Source organism: Phaethon aethereus, assembly GCF_964289735.1.
Source record: "Phaethon aethereus genome assembly, chromosome: 12".
Taxonomy (NCBI): domain Eukaryota; kingdom Metazoa; phylum Chordata; class Aves; order Phaethontiformes; family Phaethontidae; genus Phaethon; species Phaethon aethereus.
This window is the reverse complement of record NC_138588.1, coordinates 2794728-2814131: the sequence shown is the minus strand read 5'-3', so window position 1 is coordinate 2814131 and position 19404 is coordinate 2794728. Positions and strand designations below refer to the sequence as shown.

Sequence of the window (19404 nt, the reverse complement as noted above, 5' to 3'; positions counted from 1 at the left end):
AACAATTAACTTCCTATTCCAAGCTCTAAACGAGGGATGAGTAGGAAGGAACTACACACCATCCATCCAGGAGGACAGGAGCACTCTCCAGTGATGTGGTGGCACACTCCCCCGTTCTGGCACGGGCAGCGCAGTTCACACTGAGCTCCGTGGCTGCCTGTGGGACAGCGCTCTTCACAACTTTGTGGAGAGAGAAGGAAAAAAAAACCAAAGAGGTCATTAGAAAGAATGTACAGGAGACAGTAAATGAGGAAAATCCACAACACAGGTCATCATGAGAGTCCTTATGCAAATTATGAAACCTCAGTAAGCCTCAGCTGGCATTACCAATTAGCCAAGATCTCTTTTATTTCTGCTGGGGTTATTTATGTGCCATGAATCCAGTCCTGTAAGGCCGATGCGTGTGTGTAATCTTTATGCATGTACCAAATTCCACCCATTTCAACAGGGCAACTCAGATCTGTTAAAATAGCCCGGGTGAAGCCCTTAATGTGAATTATATGACATGGCAACAAAAGAAACTGCAAATAGAATAAAAGGATTGGATCAAAATGCTTGAAATTTCTCCAGTCACTACTAAATATTAACATGTGCAGTGTATAATGGACTGGCAAGAGCTCAACATCATTTAAAGGCTATTTAAGCTCATTGGGTCTCAGTACTCATGGGGGGCCAATCTAAGGCTAGTCCCTGCAAAAAACAGTGTCTCCTACATTTGCACATTGATGCTTTTCAGCATCGCTTCTTTCTCTAATCCCAGGTTCTGAAACTCCGATAGGTTCTTCCCCTAACTGACTATCCTCTGATGAGGATGTTCATACAACGTATCGGTGGTTGGCCCTGCAAGTCCTTATTGCTGAGAACTGACATACTAATGTCAATGGGACCACTCCTAAGCAGAGTCTTCAACAGTGAGTGCTTCCAGGAATAAGGTAACAAGTCTATAAGGAAATCAGGTACTAAATAAAATATTCAAAAGGCACATCACTTATTTATGAGGGTTAATATTGTCTTTATTTTTTACCTTCCCCTTCATGCAGGTCAACAAATAATATTAGACTGCAAAAGTATTAAGTCACCTGTGATACATCTCCAACTGAATTCTCTTCTCCCCTTAAATAATTTTGAAAAACATAATTACTTCAGAAACTACTGAAAGATCTCTAATGAGAACTGATGTTACACTGTGGGCAATATTAAACAAGGAACTATTGCTTGCTGTCCTAAAATTAATATGCAGATTTTGTGAATCCTACCAGTAAACTTCCAGTGTGGTGGATGGGGATTTAGCTACATGACTCTCGTTAAAGTTAATAGGAGTCACACCGCTAAATCCCGGCTCACTATGCTAAAAATTTACCCCCTCGATAGTAAGCTGATATAGTTAACAGTAATGCTTCCTCAGTTAGATTGAAAGTCAAATAAATTGGGGATGGTAAGTCCCATTTGATACTGTGCTGGACTGCTAATGAGTTGAACATCCAATTGCTTATAAAAACTCAACAGTAATTTGGATTGTATTCACATACTGAAATTAGAAACAGGTACAGTTATGTACAAGCCGGAAAATATAATGGATTTCTAAGTTCACTTTAGCACTAAATTTTACTTTATTATGCAGATAGGCATAATTAGCAGCAAATTAAGAGATTTTTCCTTTAAGACTCTCTGAAATTCTGTTGCCCGATTTCTACAACAGAAAGTGCGTAATATAGAGATTGTGTGAATTTTGCCAATTACTCGTTGCATTAAAAGCGGTCAAAGCAAGGCTGTTAAACGACGCGGAGTAAAATACACCTGTCACCGAACTTACAACACCCCCGTGTATCCAGGAGCACAGTGACATTCTCCCGTTTTATGGTCGCAGGTAGCTCCGTTGTGACATTGGCATTTAAACTGGCAGCCCTTGCCGTAGCTCCCGGGGTCACAGAGCTCTTCGCAGCGCCATCCTCGGTACCCGGCTGCGCAGACGCAGGCACCCGTGATGGGGTTGCAGAGAGCCTCATTCCGGCACTGGCAGCGGTTGCTGCAGTGGGGTCCCCAGTGGTCGCTGTCGCAACCTGGAAAACATTCGGTCATTTGCCGAGAGGATTAGGAAAGTGCATCGCAAGCATCTCATCTGCCTCTCGTGCTTAGCTTGGCAAGCAGGCAGGGGCACTGTTAACACCAGGAACTTTCTAAAGGGCCCTCAAACTTTCTGAAACCGTGCCCCTGATCCACCAATGTACTTTAGCATGTAAGGAGACAACAGCGCTAGTTATATACCTAAATTTAAGGACTTGTTTAACACCCTTATTGGATCAGGACCTAAATCTTTTAATATCCTGTTTCTCAGTGCTCTTAGATAGCTGGAAGGAATCAATTTATAGTGGAATTAGATGCAGAGGATCACATCCTTACTGCAGTGTAGCTAATGGCAGGTAGTATTGCCAAGCAAATCCTGTAGATTTAATAATATCATCAAATATTGTTTCTTTCCACGGTTCCCATAAGATAATAAATACGATAATCTAAAGAAGACTTTCTCCTTTGGTGGTTTTTTTTTTTTTGGTTGTTGTTTGTTTTTTGTTTTTTCCTGGAGTAGAGAGATGTTAGGGAAGAAAATAACACTGGAGATGGGATTTCATGAGACTGACCGGGCTTAGGGATGAAGTTACGGAGTGCGTATGTCAGGTAATTTTTGTGTAAGTAACAGTATGTACTAGCACTACAGAAGGGCCCCCAACCCTATGGCTTTGATACGGAGAGGAGGTTCCCTACACAGTGCATGGAAGCACAGTGAGAACCCTTCACATGACAATCCTGTCTGATCCCTTCTCCCTGTTCGTGGACCATACGCAGGATGAGAGAGGGAAGTCAGCGTTACAGAAACAGCTTGACCCTGCTGTGCTATTGGAAGAGCAATCAGCACCTGCAAAACCCCGCATGCATACAAAACAGCTCTAAGCAAACACCCAGAGGTTAAGGTTTCCTCAGTAAATGGTCAGCAGAAAAACAAGGATTTTTTTCAGTAGTCCTACCCTCCACTTATTAGCCGTTCAATATAGCTACGTCAAGGGTTAAGAAAATCATCATTCCATTCAGTATAGAGTCGCTGGCAAAATCCCTGGTAAAGACACAGTTACAGATCATTTTCCAGGTACGGTCGGTTGTGCTCAGAGCGCTGGTTTCAATTATACCAACAACTCTTCTGCCAGCGTAAAATCCACTGCCATGCAGGAAACGAGTGCGTTATCCCAGCAACAGAGCCGTCTATACAAATTCTTTTGTAAGCTAATCCCCAGGTGACACTTGCTGCTTCTCAGGCCTGGATCTCTGTTTCCAGACTTAGCAAGGTAAATGTAAAGCCCACTATAAGTCCAAAGCTCTTGTCCTAGAAATTTCAGATCCCTCTCTTTCTACGGCACATGGTTATAAACCCACACCAGACAACTATTTCTATCAGTTAATTTTGGCACTCTTTCTGTCCTTCTCCTTGAGAAGTGGGATACTTATTGGTTGGTCTGAGGATATGCAGCAGAAAAAGAAGAGAAAGAGACTTTACTCAACTATCATTGCTGGTTACCGATTTACAAACTTGTGTTTCTTGAGCAACAAGAATAATAAATAATAAAATAAGCCCCTGAGAAGACAATCCCAGGGTCTCCAGAAGTATCTGCAGGGTCTTACAGGATACACATGCAGAGGAAGATGGTTTTGTGTCTTGCAGAGAGCAGAGCGCGCAACATACCCCTGTGCATAATCCTGCTTGTGCTTCACATAAGATATTTTATTGCTTTGCCTCATTTTCCCCCACAGCTGTAAACTGGGATGATAGTTCCTCACTAACACTGCTGGGAGCTGTGCAAACAAAATCTTACTCTTTATAAGTCTTAAATTATTACTGAGAATCTGTGGAAAGAGATGATCTGTCTTTATTTCACGTAGACATTCGCTAAGACTCCGTGAGCCTTCTGGGGCAGGGAGCAAATCTGCCGAAGCTGATGGAGTTTCCCAGCAATTTCCGTTCCAGAAACACTGATTTGTTTTCCACAGGACTTGGACATCAAGGGATGCAGTTCTGCACCTCCACAAAGGGTACAAATCTGACCCACACAAGCATAACCGGTAGCCCATCGCATGGGGAAGTAGAATGCAGGAATCAAACTTAACCCTGCCTGCTTCAGGGACTTCATTCCTACCTTGCCACACTCACATTAAAGCCCTTACTGCCAGACTGTGGGTTGCTCTGGGCTGGTATAATTCCAGCTGCAATTAATTTGCTTAATATGAATGAATAACACTCATTAGAAGATGTGACTTATATCCTTGGTCTTGCATGTCTCAGGTGAGTGCTCCAATCATCAGATTTGCCTGCTGAGTTGGTGTTTTTCACTTTGAAAGAAAGCGAAGGAGAAAGCAAACCTTTTATAGGAGGCAAAAACTGTTTCCCATCATCAGCTCAAGCATCTTGTTTCACATTTACAGTGTCTGCCCCAAACACAACTCCTTTTACCTTATTTGAACACTCATTTACTATTTATATTTGGTCATGTTTCCTTTCTCCCAAATGTTACTCCACAATCTAGTCAAAAGGAAGAGCAAAATGCTGAAGTAAAGAGCAGAAATTCCTCTAATCGGTTGTAAAATCATAAAAACCCAAATCTGGATAATAAAAGAAGCCTGCAGTGACCAGAAAACCAGCTGGCACTTAGGCAGATTTTTCCAAAGGCTTCTAAGTACAAGGCATCAGTGAGTACACTTCGCAATATTCAGTATGTTTAGCCCAACGTAGCTAGCCAAAATGTTTTAATTATCTGTGAAATAAAACAGCTTGGCATACCAGATAGCTACTAAGAATGTGAATTTCAAGGGGATTTATTAGGGAGAGGACATAAAAATGAGGATTAAAGTACATCTGAATGCCCATGGAAGACACAGAAAAAAACAGAATTACAAAAAGATGGGGCTTGTACCGTTTCTCATTTACAATGCCTGATACAGCCTTTGCACTTCTAAGGCTCCTTTTTGTGTTCTTAAAACTACAAGCAGGTTTTGACTACAGCTCTCTAAGTGGTTTGAAGCTGGAGTCGTAGTATGAGTGTATAACCAGGGTGAACATCCTGCTGTCTCTCTAGTGATGGGATCATATATACACAATGACAAGTTGACCTCTTCTAGATTTAAGTCTTTACCTCAGATGGTAAAGATTTTCTGCTTTTAGCTATCAGTTTAAGCCTATATATGTCACAACGAGCAGAGCCATTTAATGTGGTATCAATTCATCCACTGCTGATTAATTGCAAAGGGAACTGAGTGAAAGCCACTGGCAATGTGTTAGTGTAAAATTTGTCATAATGAAATATCGTCCTCACCTGATTTTACACTGCAGTAATCTCATATGAAAATAAGATCTTTGTTGCTAAAAGTTTATCAACTGCTGTTGGCTTTCTTCTCCCCTTTCCTATTGCAGTGATTCCTATTGCAGTCCCATATTGCAGTGACAGACTGTGGAGTTGCAAGTAAATTTTTACCTATGTGATTTCATTCAGACATTATGTGATATTTATGTTGTGGTAACTCATAGATCTGCACTGTGGTAACTTCTGTACCTTTACAAAGGTAGGCAGATACAGAATTAAATCCAAGTACTTATTCATACAGGTAATTCCACTGAGCTCAATCGGACCACTGATGTGTGCGACTACTCCAGTGCATGAATAGCTATGGGATTGGGATCTAGTAGTTCCAGTTAGAAAACTAAAAACCGGAAGAAACCAAAGACTTCAGCAACCAAGACGTATTTTTTCTATATACATCAGTGTGGCAAATCCTAGTTGGTGTGTGATAGTGATTCCAGTTTCTGAGATACAGGGCAAAGCAGCCTCAGAGCCACAGAAGCCCGCTGCTCTTCAGGACCATCAGCACCACTTGTCCTATGGGCACAGAGAGGCCATTTTAAAATACAACCCAAGCCTAGCACAGTTTAATCCTGCCTTTGTTGATAGCCTCTATGTGTTACCATAATAGAGATAAATAATAATAGCAACAACGTGTGAACAGAAAGCTGATTAAAGCTTACACAAGAGCTACACTGTAAATGCATATGCCATTAAAAACGTCAAAATGATACAGAGACTTTAACTATACCATCAATAAGAAAAGCAACCTGAGAGTGGTGATGTCAGGGAGGTACAAATGCTCCCTTTAGACCGCATGTGTGGATGTCAATACCATGAGAGATGAGTCTGAAATAGCTAGCGCACTCTTGGGAGATGCCACATTAAAGGGAGCTGCCATATTTCAGGTCACATGCTAACATTCCCTGGCAAACGTGCTAACTTACTCACTTTTTCTCCTTCGAAAATACGACTAGAGATTAATTGCCACCAATAAACATGAATATAACTCTGTAAAGGATGATGCTGGGTGCCTAAGCATAATTACAGTTGTCTGCATGCAGTAGTATGGCAGGTGAAAGATTCATCCCTCCGTGGAAAGCTTGCTCGACACAGCAAAAGTGTTTTCTTCCTCTCTGCATCCCTACCCCCAAGCCGAAGCCTCAGTGGCTTGTTGAAGTGACGGCTAATTAGAGCAGGCTCTGCATATCCACCACTATAGTCGCACGTGACATCCTGTTACCAATTCTGTCCTGTTAAATACACAACGAGGACACATTGGAAGTGCCGCTTCACTCCCAAATGGCTGCTTTCCTCTCTAGGAATGATTAGTGAATTGCTGTGTTCTGGGTCAATAGAGCTACACAATATTTAGTGCAGCAGCACAAGTCGGACACCGATGAAGCAAACACACAAGTTGGAAAATTTAGCAGATAAATAAAGGACTCCCAAGGAAGTGATGACATTTATCAAGTGACTAATCCCAACAAGAGAGAGTCAAAAGTGCTCTTCCATCACTGCAAAGTTACACTATTAACATGAAAACGGCATCTTCTATCACAGCAGCACCAGAATCTGTGGTCTTCAGGACTATGTTTATTTTGTTCTCACTAGCATAAGCCTGCATGTATCTCTTTTTATAGCTAGTGACCAGGCCTTTATTCTAGGTGTGCAAAGTCAGTGGGACATTCATAACCCTTCTGCCGAAGGCACAATTGAAAAAAGTCAAGTGGTTGCTTTTCTTAGCCCACAGACTCAGGACCATATTTGGCTGACAGTGATCTTCAATTTATCCTGCTTTAAATAAACTTTCTGCAAATTTGCTAAAGCAAGACTGTAGCTCAAAGTTAATAACTGCCAAGAGTTGCAGTCAACAGCTCAATGTCCAAGTGGAGACCAGTGATGAGTGGCATTCCTCAGGGGTCGGTATTGGGACCGGCGCTGTTTAACATCTTTGTTGGTGACATGGATAGTGGGATTGAGTGCACCCTCAGCAAGTTTCCTGATGACACCAAGCTGTGTGGTGCAGTCGACACGCTGGAGGAAAGGGATGCTATGCAGAGGGACCTTGACAGGCTTAAGAGTCTCATGAAGTTCAAGAAGGCCAAGTGCAAGGTCCTGCACATGGGTGGGAGCAATCCCAAGCACAAATACAGGCTGGGCAGAGAATGGATTGAGAGCAGCCCCGAGGAGAAGGACTTGGGGGTGTTGGTTGATGAGAAGTTCAACATGACCCTGCAATGTGCGCCTGCAGCCCAGAAAGCCAACCATATCCTGGGCTGCATCAAAAGAAAGGGCAGTGATACCATAGAACAGGTTGCCCAAAGAAGTTGTGGATGGCCTGTCCTCGGAAGAGTTCAAGGCCAGGTTGGATTGGCCTTTGAGCAACCTTGTCTAGTGGAAGGTGTCCCTGCTCATGGCAGGGGGGTTGGAACTAGATGATCTTTATAAGGTCCCTTCCAACCCAAACCTTTCTGTGATTCTATGATTCTATGAATAATCAATATTCTGGAATATTTCCAAATTCAGTTTGAAATGTTTAAATGAGATACTAGCCTTTAAAAAATGCAAAGAGGGAATAAAATTAACTTACTAAATCTAGGAGGACATAGTTTAAGATAGATTATTTTACAATTTATTTTGAAATTAGGGCTAGATTCCTTAATATAACTGTACTGCTGTGGAATGATTATATGAATACCAATTAAGGTGAAATGCAGCCTGAGCTCTGGGTGTTGGGTTTTTTTTGTCTAATTCAGTTTTGGAATCTGATTGGGCTTTAAACGGTTGGGCCATCTAATGCAAAGCAGGCAAAGAAACAGCAAAAGCTAAAACATGTGCCTGGATGTAGTGAATAAAAAATAAAAATAATCAATTGACTTTTTATTCCCTGCACTTAGCCCAATAGGAGAATTATAGTCCCTGTATTGAGCTGGTGTCTGCTCACTGTCCAAACATGATTAATTTTGGCCCAGTTCAACACTTTTGGAAACAGAAGCCAAGCCTGCAATAGGTTGAAACAAGGTGCATGAAGAGGGAATCCCCTCACAATGACAGTTCACACCACTTTGTGTTTGGCTCTGAGCAGTGCTGAGCCCCTCACGTGCTGGCACTGCAGGTAATACCAATCCACTTCTAAAGGCATGAGCCAGTGTATTGAAAAATCACTTGCTGATCTGCTTGATTGTAAACCAAAAAAATCCTCTTTGTCTTATGAGACTGTTTACCCTCAGAATTTCTAACACATGTTTATGGACCATGGCTGTCCTCAATATAACCCAGATTTTCAGAAATTCCCTTCAAAAATGTTCTTACAAGTGCTTGAAACCAACATTTTAATTCTGTGATTTCAGAATGAGGAAACCTCATCCATACAACAGACATGCCAGTGGGTACAGGCAGATTAGGCCACACTGCTCAAACTGTAGCTCATTTTCTTCTTCACAACCATATGAAGATACTGATAACGTACCATGCAACAACATGTCTTGCTCAGGTCTTGCAAATGAGAAAGGTCCTATTTGTCAAAGCAACAAATAGATTGGCTTTCTGTAAATAAATACTTTCTCAGGGGACATTGAAGTTGACAATAGATTTTAATAAATAATCCTGCCCCAAATATAATTAGATAGATTATCTGAACTGTGCCACAGGCAGGTAGTTGGTAGCATTTTCCACTGTAAGATGCTTTGTCCAGTCCCTGACAACTTCTCTGTTATGTGGAATTTGCCATCTCCAGTTTCAGCTTCAGGCTCACTCAGTCTGTTGGTGTGAGGAATAGAGGAAAGGGAATTTTAGCTTAAATCAGTAGCTAAAGCGGTAGTTTTTGCTTGTTAAAGTACATTTTTATATCCTTTTCACCAACAAGCTGGGACACATTCCATGTGTCCAGATCAATAGCTTGAAATCTGGCAGAGCACTGTCCCACAGCCAGAGGTGTGCTCAGGTGTCCCCAGTGAAAAGCCACCTGTACCTGATCAAACTATAAAAAAATGCAATTTACAGACACTCAGTGCCACCTCTGTTTAATTCATTACCTACATTTCTCAAAGATTTCATCTGTATTAAAAGCAATCTGCAATTAAAAGCTTCAGGGACTTAGCAGGACTTCTCTTACAATTGTTCCTAGTAGTAGCCATGGACCACTGGCTGTTTAATCTCCATGTAGTAAGTGGTCCACGGAGAGGATGACAACCTCTACTCTTAGTCCATTACCCACATGTCAGAGGTTTGTTCTGGTCCATGCTGATGAACTGTCTGTATATCAGCTTGATGACATTCTCAAAGGGATTTTTCGTATTCTCCATTTGCTTTTTAAGGAAAAACGAACCATCAGGGAACATCACACATAAATAAGGCATTTGACTTATGAAGCTGGTGTCACAAAAATAAGAAAATGTCATATTAAAGGTTGGAAGTGCAGCAGTAATTCACTACTTGAGCCTATGATTATGATATTTTCTTTAATTATGTGAGCACAGGCTACCGTCTACATGCCCTGGCATTTTCTGTCTTCTGAGCTTGTAGCTTTGTGGCCTTAAGGTTCCTAAACATGGTTTCTGTGCAACAGTGTATGCACTAGCATTTTTATCTCCAATGCCAGACTCTCAGTCAGAGCATAAACAACTATAATGAAGAAAATGCCAGTTCTAATGTGTATGTCTCTAAGACTGTACAGAGAATATATTTTGCATTTGTAAATATGCATTTATAAAACTATCCAGCCAAGTGGCAAAAACTGGAGGTTAATCGGAGACTGGCAGAACTTGCAGTCAATGTCATTTTCTAAGTTTATAGATCAGTCTTCATCAGATAGAAAGGAAAAGATGGGAAGGGAACATCAGCTGATTTCTCCCAAAATGGACAGATTATTACTCACAGGAGGAAATTAATCTAATTTTGTGTTCGTTTCGTTTTTTTCATAGAGACAGGAGAACAGCTTTTCATCCTTCAAGAAAGATTGTACTGATTCTCCCTGAAGTTAGTTGTCTGAATCAGATAAGAAACATGTGGCTGATTTAGGTCATGATTTAATCTCAGATGATGATCTCATTAGTCATTGACTCTCCAACATGTGGTACCTAATTTAATCACAGCACTTTAGAGACCCGGCAGTTTATTTAGTATCCTCTGAGGAAACATTTTCTTTCCAAAGTAATCCTTGTTTAAAGACCATTCCAACAGTACCCTGTAGAATGTTTAGAACAGTTACCTAGTTGTACATTTTTAATTTGGATAAATGAAAACAAAATGACTGTAAGTCAAAAAGAAGTTGAGTATTCAGATGTCAGCCTTGTCAAATCCCGTAATGAACTCAATATATTTAGGAAGCAGCAAAATGGGAGGAAAAACTTCTACTCCTGACAGATATCAAAGTGTTGTGTTTTCAGAATTTCCATCATGAGCTGTTTTGACAGAGGCTTCAAAAGAAGTGAAAATTGGAACACAAAAAAACCCCTGAGAACATTTCTTATTTCTTTTTGTAGAAATTACTGCTCAGTTTAATGAGCCTTTAACTCTACTGACACTCTAGATGTTACAAGGAGTTTAAAACCATGAAACGCTTCATAAGGGAGCGACAACATTCTATACAACACTGGCGGCTTGTCTTCTCATTATAATTTTTTTAGAGAAGATGCTGCATTCTTTAAAAATTTTTTTTACTGTCATATTAATGGGAGGCAAAGTCTGTTCTTTAATTAGAATTTTACTGTGGTGAATTAAAAAATACATGGGCAGAGTATCAAGAGTCTAATAAAACTAAATGAAGATACTATCTTTCCTCTGTATGAAACCCAGCAGTCTTTGCTCTGGCAAAACTTCCATCAATACTTCATTATTATTTTCTAGGACAGGATTGTAATAATAAGATCTGCAAGTAACTTACTTCCAAATTCTGTCTTCCAACTGCGTGAAACATTGTCTCTCTTTCTCTCCCTCACTCAACATCTACAACGCACTTAAGATATTTTCATTGACTAGATCATGAAATTTTCCTGTAGTGCCTCTGCACAGAAGTACTGTCAGTTTTGCCTGCAAGAAGGGGTAGAAACATTTACGTTCTTTAGCTGAGTGCTTAGCAAGGCAGAGGTGTGGGAGCAGAGACAAACCCTCTTCTTCTCAGCTCATTAATGCCAGTTGACTCTGACACAGTTCAGGGCAGATCCATAGGATCAGTTCGGCACCTGCAGTAGGCTAGTCATGCTGGATGCCCTTCAGTCGCATCCTCACCAAGCTCCCTGCAACTGCGTAGGAGAACATGGTCCATGACCTGAGGAATCTACCATGCTGAAAGTAATCTGATCTGGCCACTGAAGCCACCTTTCCACCTTCTGTGACTGCAGAGTAGTGTTAACTGCGCAGGATCGAGCGGGATCAACCCCGTTTGGCAAAGCTCTCAGGGAGATGTGCTTAGCTCTTTAGTTTTCACAGCACATAAACTGAGTATCGGAAGGTCACCCTGCTGATGTTTTGCCAGATATGCAATATACCTTTATTTGCAGTTAAAGCAGTGCTTAAAGAAGAAAAGCTTCTTGTCACTAAACCAGCAAATGTTAGAGAGTGTGTTCCTTCTCACTCCCATTCCCATGCAGGGATGTATGTGTCCCTTCACCTTCGACTGCGTAGGTCAGCATGCCGACTGACCTGAGCAAAAAGATTGGCCGATCAGTGGATAAAACGGCACTATCAAGATAAGCATATGGAAGAAATGCTACAGCTAGCTAGCCAGCTTCAAACTATACCATAAAAATTCACCTTCAAGGGGACGTATAAGCACATCCCTCATGCATAACATAAGACACAGTACAGACTCATCAGTCATTTTTAAGGCGGTCAATAAGCAATTTATTTTATTGCACTGATATTGAAACCCAAAGTAAACACTGTGGATTGTGGTACTTGGTTTTATTTCCAACAGTGTAACTGCAGAGTAAAAAGGACCTCTTCCTCCCCTTTGCCTCAGTCCCATCCTACCATCTCCTACCTGTGCACTGCTTTTCAGCCAAATAATATCAGCTTAAAGGATGTTCTGCCCCAGTAACTGAATCTAGGAAAAATCTTCCCTTCTCTAGCATGAATTCTGTTACCTAAGGACTTTGGGAGAGGACTAGAGCAGTAGAAGGCCTGGTGGCCTTTGAAATGGGGCTGTCTTTTAGATCTGAAACAGTTCAGAGGCTTATAAAAAGCTATGTGCAGGTATCCGCACAAGCTACTCGCTGTTCTCTTTTCTTCTAGGCATACTTGAATCTTCAGATGGCTGCTTAATGTTACCTAATGTCTTCAAAATATCTTGAATACGCTCCTGTCTTTCTCTTATAAACCATTAATAGCAATGTCCCTTTCAGGGACATAAAAAGATGCAGTTTTTTTAAAAAGTCCTGCCCTGTGTAACCCAGTAAAAACTAGAATGTTCACTAACTAAAACCTTATTGCGAGACTCAGGACAGTGTCTGCAAAACCTTTTTTCCATATTTACTAACAGAATCACAGAATCACAGAATCACTAGGTTGGAAAGGACCTTCAAGATCATCAAGTCCAACCATTAATCCAGCGCCACCATGTTCCCTAAACCATGTTCTGAAGCGCCACATCCACATGTTTTTTGAACACTTCCAGAGATGGCGACTCCACCATCTCCCTGGGCAGCCTGTGCCAATGCCTGACCACCCTCTCAGTGAAGAAATTTTTCCTAATATCCTATCTAAACCTCCCCTGGCGCAAGTTGAGGCCATTTCCTCTTGTCCTATCACTAATTACTTGGGAGAAGAGACCAACACCCTCGTCGCCACAACCCGCTTTCAGGCAGTTGCAGAGAGCGATGACGGCTGCCCTCAGCCTCCTCTTCTCCAGACTGAACAACCCCAGTTCCCTCAGCCGCTCCTCGTAAGACTTGTGCTCCAGACCCCTCCCCAGCTTCGTTGCCCTTCTCTGGACACGCTCCAGCACAGAAAATATAAAGTCTGAAACTATTGGGAAAGAAAAGTCAAAATACTGAAATACTGGAATATAATGTCCTCTTTTTCACTGCACTCGGGCACTGAGATGTGGGATGTTCTGTTAATAACAAGATACTCAGAGGGGGAGGCAAATACCATATCGCTTAAATACCAGGAGTCAAAGCATGGATAGCTGTAAGTGGGCAGTGGATGGCAGAGGACACACGCCCCGGCACCAAGAGAGTTTTATGCAGTAAAATCCCAGTGTCCCTAAAGCAGCTCCTTAGACTGCAACCCTGCTGCAGCTCTTCTGCACCACTCACTTAGGATGCTAATGCTGAGAGAGCAAAGCAGCCACAGGTCTCGTAACGTGACCCAGCAGTTTGTACTCACATCGCAGCCAGCAACAAAATGCGCACACCCCAAGCGCTGAGCGGAAAATAAAGCAGATGCCGCTGCCTGTCTCCCTCCGGCTTCCTCTACATATCGGTAGGGCTTTGGTTTCGTTCAGGGGAGCCAGGCAGGAAGATAAAGTCTTGTCTCATAAATTATTGAGATTGGTTGTCTAAACCTTGATATTTTATTTTGACGTCCAAACATGTTCAAATGTTGTTCGCAGAAGCATAAATTAATGCCAATTTCTAAAGCAGAAGTTGCTCTAAACGGGGAAATGAAACTTTTTGTTATGATGTTAAAAACAGACAATTCTTGAGCTGGTTTACATTTTGAAAAACAGGATGATCAAAACTGTTCATCCTCACAATCACTTATGGGTTTGCTGCACTGAAATGTTTTGACAAAATCACAGCCACGTGGAAGCCAGTGCTTTCGGAAGAGTTTCACCCAGTGTGGATTACTGCGTTAAGCGATCAAATGTCAGGCAGGCAGAAAACAGTAAATCATCACTCCACATGTTTTTTCCTCATTGTTTACAGACAATGTGGTTTAGTGCCTGCAGCATTATCAGTGAGTCAGGTCCAAAGAAACCAGGAAAATTTACAGAGCAGCTCAAGTCCCCGGCTCTGCTGTGTGGGTTCTTGGAGGTTCAGTCGCACTTACAGCAGTCCGAGAAACTGCCTGTGTGAAACAGCTTTCTCTCTGGATTAATTTAATTTCTCTCTTTTTTAGTGACAACTGTCACTGAAAAGTAAAAAGCAAAACAGACATACGTGACTTCCTGGCTGGATGGCAGCAGGGAAGCGAGCGGGACTTTGCTGGAAGAGAACACGGCATCTGTGCTTTACGGGTTTTAAATGCCAGATCCCCTGTAAGGTTCAGAGCTCTACGTTTGCCTAGTGGCAGCAGAGCTATATTTTAAAACGCCACAGGAAAAAAGAGGTTTTCAGACAAGACCATCATCGAAAGGGCCCACCGACCATGCTACACCCGTCACAACAAGCATCTTGGACTCAGATCGGTGCCCCTTACACTCAAGGAATTTCTTTCTGTTGACTATAACGGTCTGTTAGTGCCACCCGGGAAAGGACACTGATGCCACAGCCTTCACGTTTCCTTTGCTAAGCAAAGGTTCTCTGCCCACTGCTGAATATCCGAGCAGAGCAAACACTGCACCCCCCCCCCAAATGTTAAATCATCGATGAGAAGGAAATGACATGACCCCAAAATAGGCCATTTTCCTTGCTGATAAACAGGATCCACCCAGGGAAATGTTGAACGCTGCCTGATCCTTGTGTAGACGGTGATTGTGTAGTAGGTAGTGATTTAGGAGTGCTGCTGACACGCGTTCACAAATCTGATGACACAGGAAATTAGCATCCGATCGTCTCCCCCCCACCTTCGGAAGAATTTACTAAATATAGCTCACCCTTTAAATATTTAAGGCTATCTGCAGAATGTTGTTGTTTTCAAAAGGGTTTTTTCCTGACTGGATTTTCCTCATCAGGCTTAGTAATCAAGTTGTTTTATTTGGAATGGATAATTATTAGTTGAATAATTAATTATTCAGAGTACATTACTAATTAAAATTCCAAGTATGCTGGTATAATAAAAAAATGACAATATGCAAGAATTTGGGTTCTAAATTGTGCAATAAAAGTAAAATGTGTAGGTTTTTTGCACATTTAATAGAATTGCCTCCATCATTAAAGTCCTATACAAACACTGACTAATTCTCATGGTCCATTTATGAGCTAGGAAATATACTTTATCCCCATTTCATGGAAGGGAAACTGAGACAGTCGAATTACATTAAACTACAAAGCTACCCAGAAAGTAAGCGGTACCACCGAGATAGAACTGCTCCAAGTTCTAAAGTCTAAATTTATGCTATAAATACTTTATAGTATATTTCTTCACTACATTTATAATTCTGTGCTGAATGAAACATGCGAAAAATTATTCTTTTATGTATACAGGGATTAATTTTTGTTTTTCTCTCTTTCATCAAAAATAATGATTAAAAAATGTAAACTTGGTACGAACGACATCACCGGTATGCAAACTGACGTGGCGCGGGGCTTGGTGCAGACTTGAACGTCCTGGGGACGGTACCCAGCCAAGATGCCCCGCTACGTCCCGAGCAACATCGTTTCAGCCAGGTCTAGCTCGGCAAGTGAGGCTAAGTGACACTCAGGCCGCATCTACGCCGCGTTCGGCGGCGTGACTGCGGCACGCACGGGCCTGTTGAGCTGGCCGCAGTCCAGCTCTGGCAAGCAAGGAGAGCAGTGAAGCTTCAGCAACGTTGGCTTTAACATGGGCTAGGCAAGAATCCCCTCCGGAGCCGTGTTGGCAACTTCACCGGTAAAAGCCCTCGCTACCCTCGCCTTCACTACTACTGGTAATTGAAAAGGCTGGGTAGGAAGAGCAGGGCTGTCTGCTTCAATCGCCCCTCTGATTGCCAAGTGGATGCAACCTTAATAAATGCTTATTCAGCATAATGAGATTCTAATTAAAGATGGCTAAAACAGTAATCACGTCTTCATTTTCTCTGCCATCCCCCGAGCTTCCAGAATCAAAACAAGACAGAGGCTGGATGCACAGAGAAAAGGGGCATTTCTTGATCCAAGGCTTTCCCAGCTCTGTGAAGCCTTCCGACTCGCCCCAGAAAACCACAGAAGAGAAATTGAAGAAAATCTTAAAGTCTTCCATTAACACAAATGATATATAGCAGTTCAGTAAAGAGGCTCCACTTTATTTGATTTTCTCTCCCGGTTTCACAGGTCCCAGCTCTACCGTTCCCTTTAAGGGAACGCAAGATTCTCTGGCCACAGTTTGTTTCTCTGTATTTTCTTCCATCACCATTATCATTGACATTCTTTTTTATAGGCTTGTGTTGATCTCCTTACTCACTTGGGCTCTAACAAAGCAAAACCCAAGAAAAGTTACACAATATTTGCTGCAAGATTTTCTACAGACTGCCCTGGGACCTGGTATGTTTTGTTTCCCCATTGGTTGCCAGGGCCACAGAATTGGAATTTTTGCAAGGCGAGGGATTAAAAAGGCAGTAAAACTGCACATATAGAGACTGTTGGAGCTTCTTCTAATATTTGTTAATTAAAATTGTTAAATGCACAAAGAATTAAGTTAATATTGTACCAAAAGGACTTGTACTTACAGAGACCTCATAGCTAGCAAAATTTAAATACTTTATTGTTCTGTAACTTACATATATGCAGACTCCTCTATTTGGCACATCCTTAATTTCTGTCAAACTAAAAGAATTCTAACATTTTCCGTCAGGGAGTTGGTGTAAATTCTGAAGAAAGCTTAAAAAAACCTCTACTGTTGACTCATTTCACTCATTCCTAGTGGATGTGAAAGAAGGAAGACCTGAAAGCAACATTATGGGCCCAAGAATTATCCTCGACTCTTGAAAGGCACACAGAAAATTAAATTGGGGTATCAGTATTAAGGTAGTGGAAATTATTGGGTCTGTGCACTTAAAAGATTGAGAAAGTGACTTCCCACTGAGACTTGAGAACACAGGTGCGCATAATTTTAAAAATCTGTATATGTTTAACCTTTTAAATTTTCCAGCAAAGCAAGGAAGTTGTTAAGGAACTGCAATAAACACGGCAATTTAGTCAGCTTCTTCCAGGCTATGTCTCACAACTTTCCAATTCTTTAACCCAACAGGTCTGTTGATTGTGGAAAGACTCTTTGGCAGCTAGCAATACAGCAACTAAACAGAGTTGAAAGCAACACGGGAATGCTTTTTTAGCAACTGCATAACTAAATCTCTTAATTCACTGCAGTGGTAGCTCTGGCTGTCAATGTTCGTGGTCATTCTTGAAACCAATGTCCTGTTCTCTGCTCTTCCTCCTAGGAATTGCAAGACGACCTGCGTAGAAGAGCTGAAGCCAACTTTTTAGTAGCAGTCTGGAAAAGGTTTCAATTTTTAAAAGTCTGGTGTCAGTTGCTGTGCAATGTTTAAATACAGGGCTCTACAATCAACAATTAATGTGTGATAGCACTATTGTTTAAAAGTTTCTAAAGCATGTCAGAGAAAAACAGAGATTTCAGGGTGTTACTTTGGCCTGCTCCAGTCAAGTGACTTCAGGCTAATGCTTAGACCTATGGAAGCTTAAAACAAGTATAACCTCATAATACAAATACTCCGAATTTCATTAAAAATCAGAATACCACTTGGCTGCCGAGGAACAACAAGCACATTTCATGCCTAAGCTAAGTAATTCCATCTTCTAAGCCTCTGAAAAAAATAGTAATCATATCTCATCATAGCTACGCCTAGAAAGAGAACGTTGCAATTGATTTCCGCCTGTCCTCCAATTACAGGCATCCACTGCGATGACTGTTTACATCTCACTTACGGCAACAGGACCCAGTGGTGGAGTAGGGCTACCACGCTGACAACTGTTCTATACACATAGCAAATTTTACAACAAAGACTTATAAAGCAGATACGCTAAATTAAAATCCTGATCCACAGCCCACTGAAATGAAAGCAAAAGACACCACTTGTTTTCCAAATGTAGCCTTATAACCCAATTTATCTTCAGATTTGTTCTGGCAACAGACTGTCTAGCTGCCACCCACAAAATATTGCCAGGCTGAATCTTAGTAAAAAAGATTTGAAACTGTTGATCCAAGTCCTTGTTTTCTCAAGTCTCAATTATTGTAACATTTTCCTTGTGGGAGATCTTTATTACGTCCCATTCGGAGCACAGCTCACCCCAAGTGTAGCTGCCGGCATTCCTCCTTGCAGGTTCTGACTGCCTGGGTACATCCACCTTATTTTATAGTATTTACACTAGCATGGTTTTACAGCTTAATTTTAAGGCGCTCAACAGTTGTGCTCAAATATATCTGAAAGATCCTCCATGGTATCCATATGTTCTCAATTGTCAGCGAGGCCAAAACTGGCAGCTTGCTCAGCTCGCCTGAGACGACCGTAAGTCTCTGGCATTAGGGCTCTTAACAGCTCCGCTTTTCCTGATTCTTGTGCAAACCACTCAACCTGTCTTGGCCTTTAAACTAAAGACAATTTTATTTGCTGTTACTTTTGACTCTTCTTGGAAATATATTTCAATGAACTACTGTTATTGCAAAACACCTTAAAAACCAGTTCTACGTATAGAAAATACAGGAATTCAATCATATTAATCTTTTTCACTAGGACATCTGGCGACGATACTTTGATAATTAGCAATGATCTAGATATTATTGCAGTTAGATCTACAGGCCAGTGAATTTTAACTTCAAAACCTGGGAATGCTTAGTACTGTTTTCCTATCAGCATTTCACCCCCCATTAAAGAAGAAAATACTTCCTGTTTTACAAAGGACCTTAGACAAATTTAATTTATAGCCATCATAATCAAATAGCTGAGGGCTTTTTTCTCCCTAAATATTTTAAGTTAGACATAGTGGAGCAGTTAAGATTTTTATTAGGTTTTGATCTTACATTTTGTGAAGATTGGAGGAATTATTTTTTACTGAGATGAATTTCCCAGGTTATCAACTACTTACTGCACTCTAATACAGGGAAAGGTATCCCTAAGTAGAATAATGAGCTTAAAAATATAATAGTAAAGGTGCCGAAGCTTACACAAATAATGTCCATTACAATTCACAGTGGGTAATGACAAGCCGTTGTGCAACACTTGGAA

General features: G+C 41.3%; 1 protein-coding gene across 2 annotated transcripts in view; it reads right to left on the bottom strand.

Moving 5' to 3' along the window:
• MEGF11 (multiple EGF like domains 11) overlaps positions 1-19404 on the bottom strand; it is a gene marked incomplete at its 3' end in the record, with an annotated part of 201920 nt that overhangs the window by 99293 nt on the left and 83223 nt on the right. For both annotated transcript variants that reach the window (XM_082005373.1, XM_082005374.1), the window contains exons 3-4: positions 1814-2060; positions 60-180 (exon numbers count right to left, since the gene is read on the bottom strand). In XM_082005373.1, coding sequence (XP_081861499.1) covers positions 60-180; positions 1814-2060 — 368 coding nt within the window. The remainder of the gene's footprint in view (positions 1-59; positions 181-1813; positions 2061-19404) is intronic.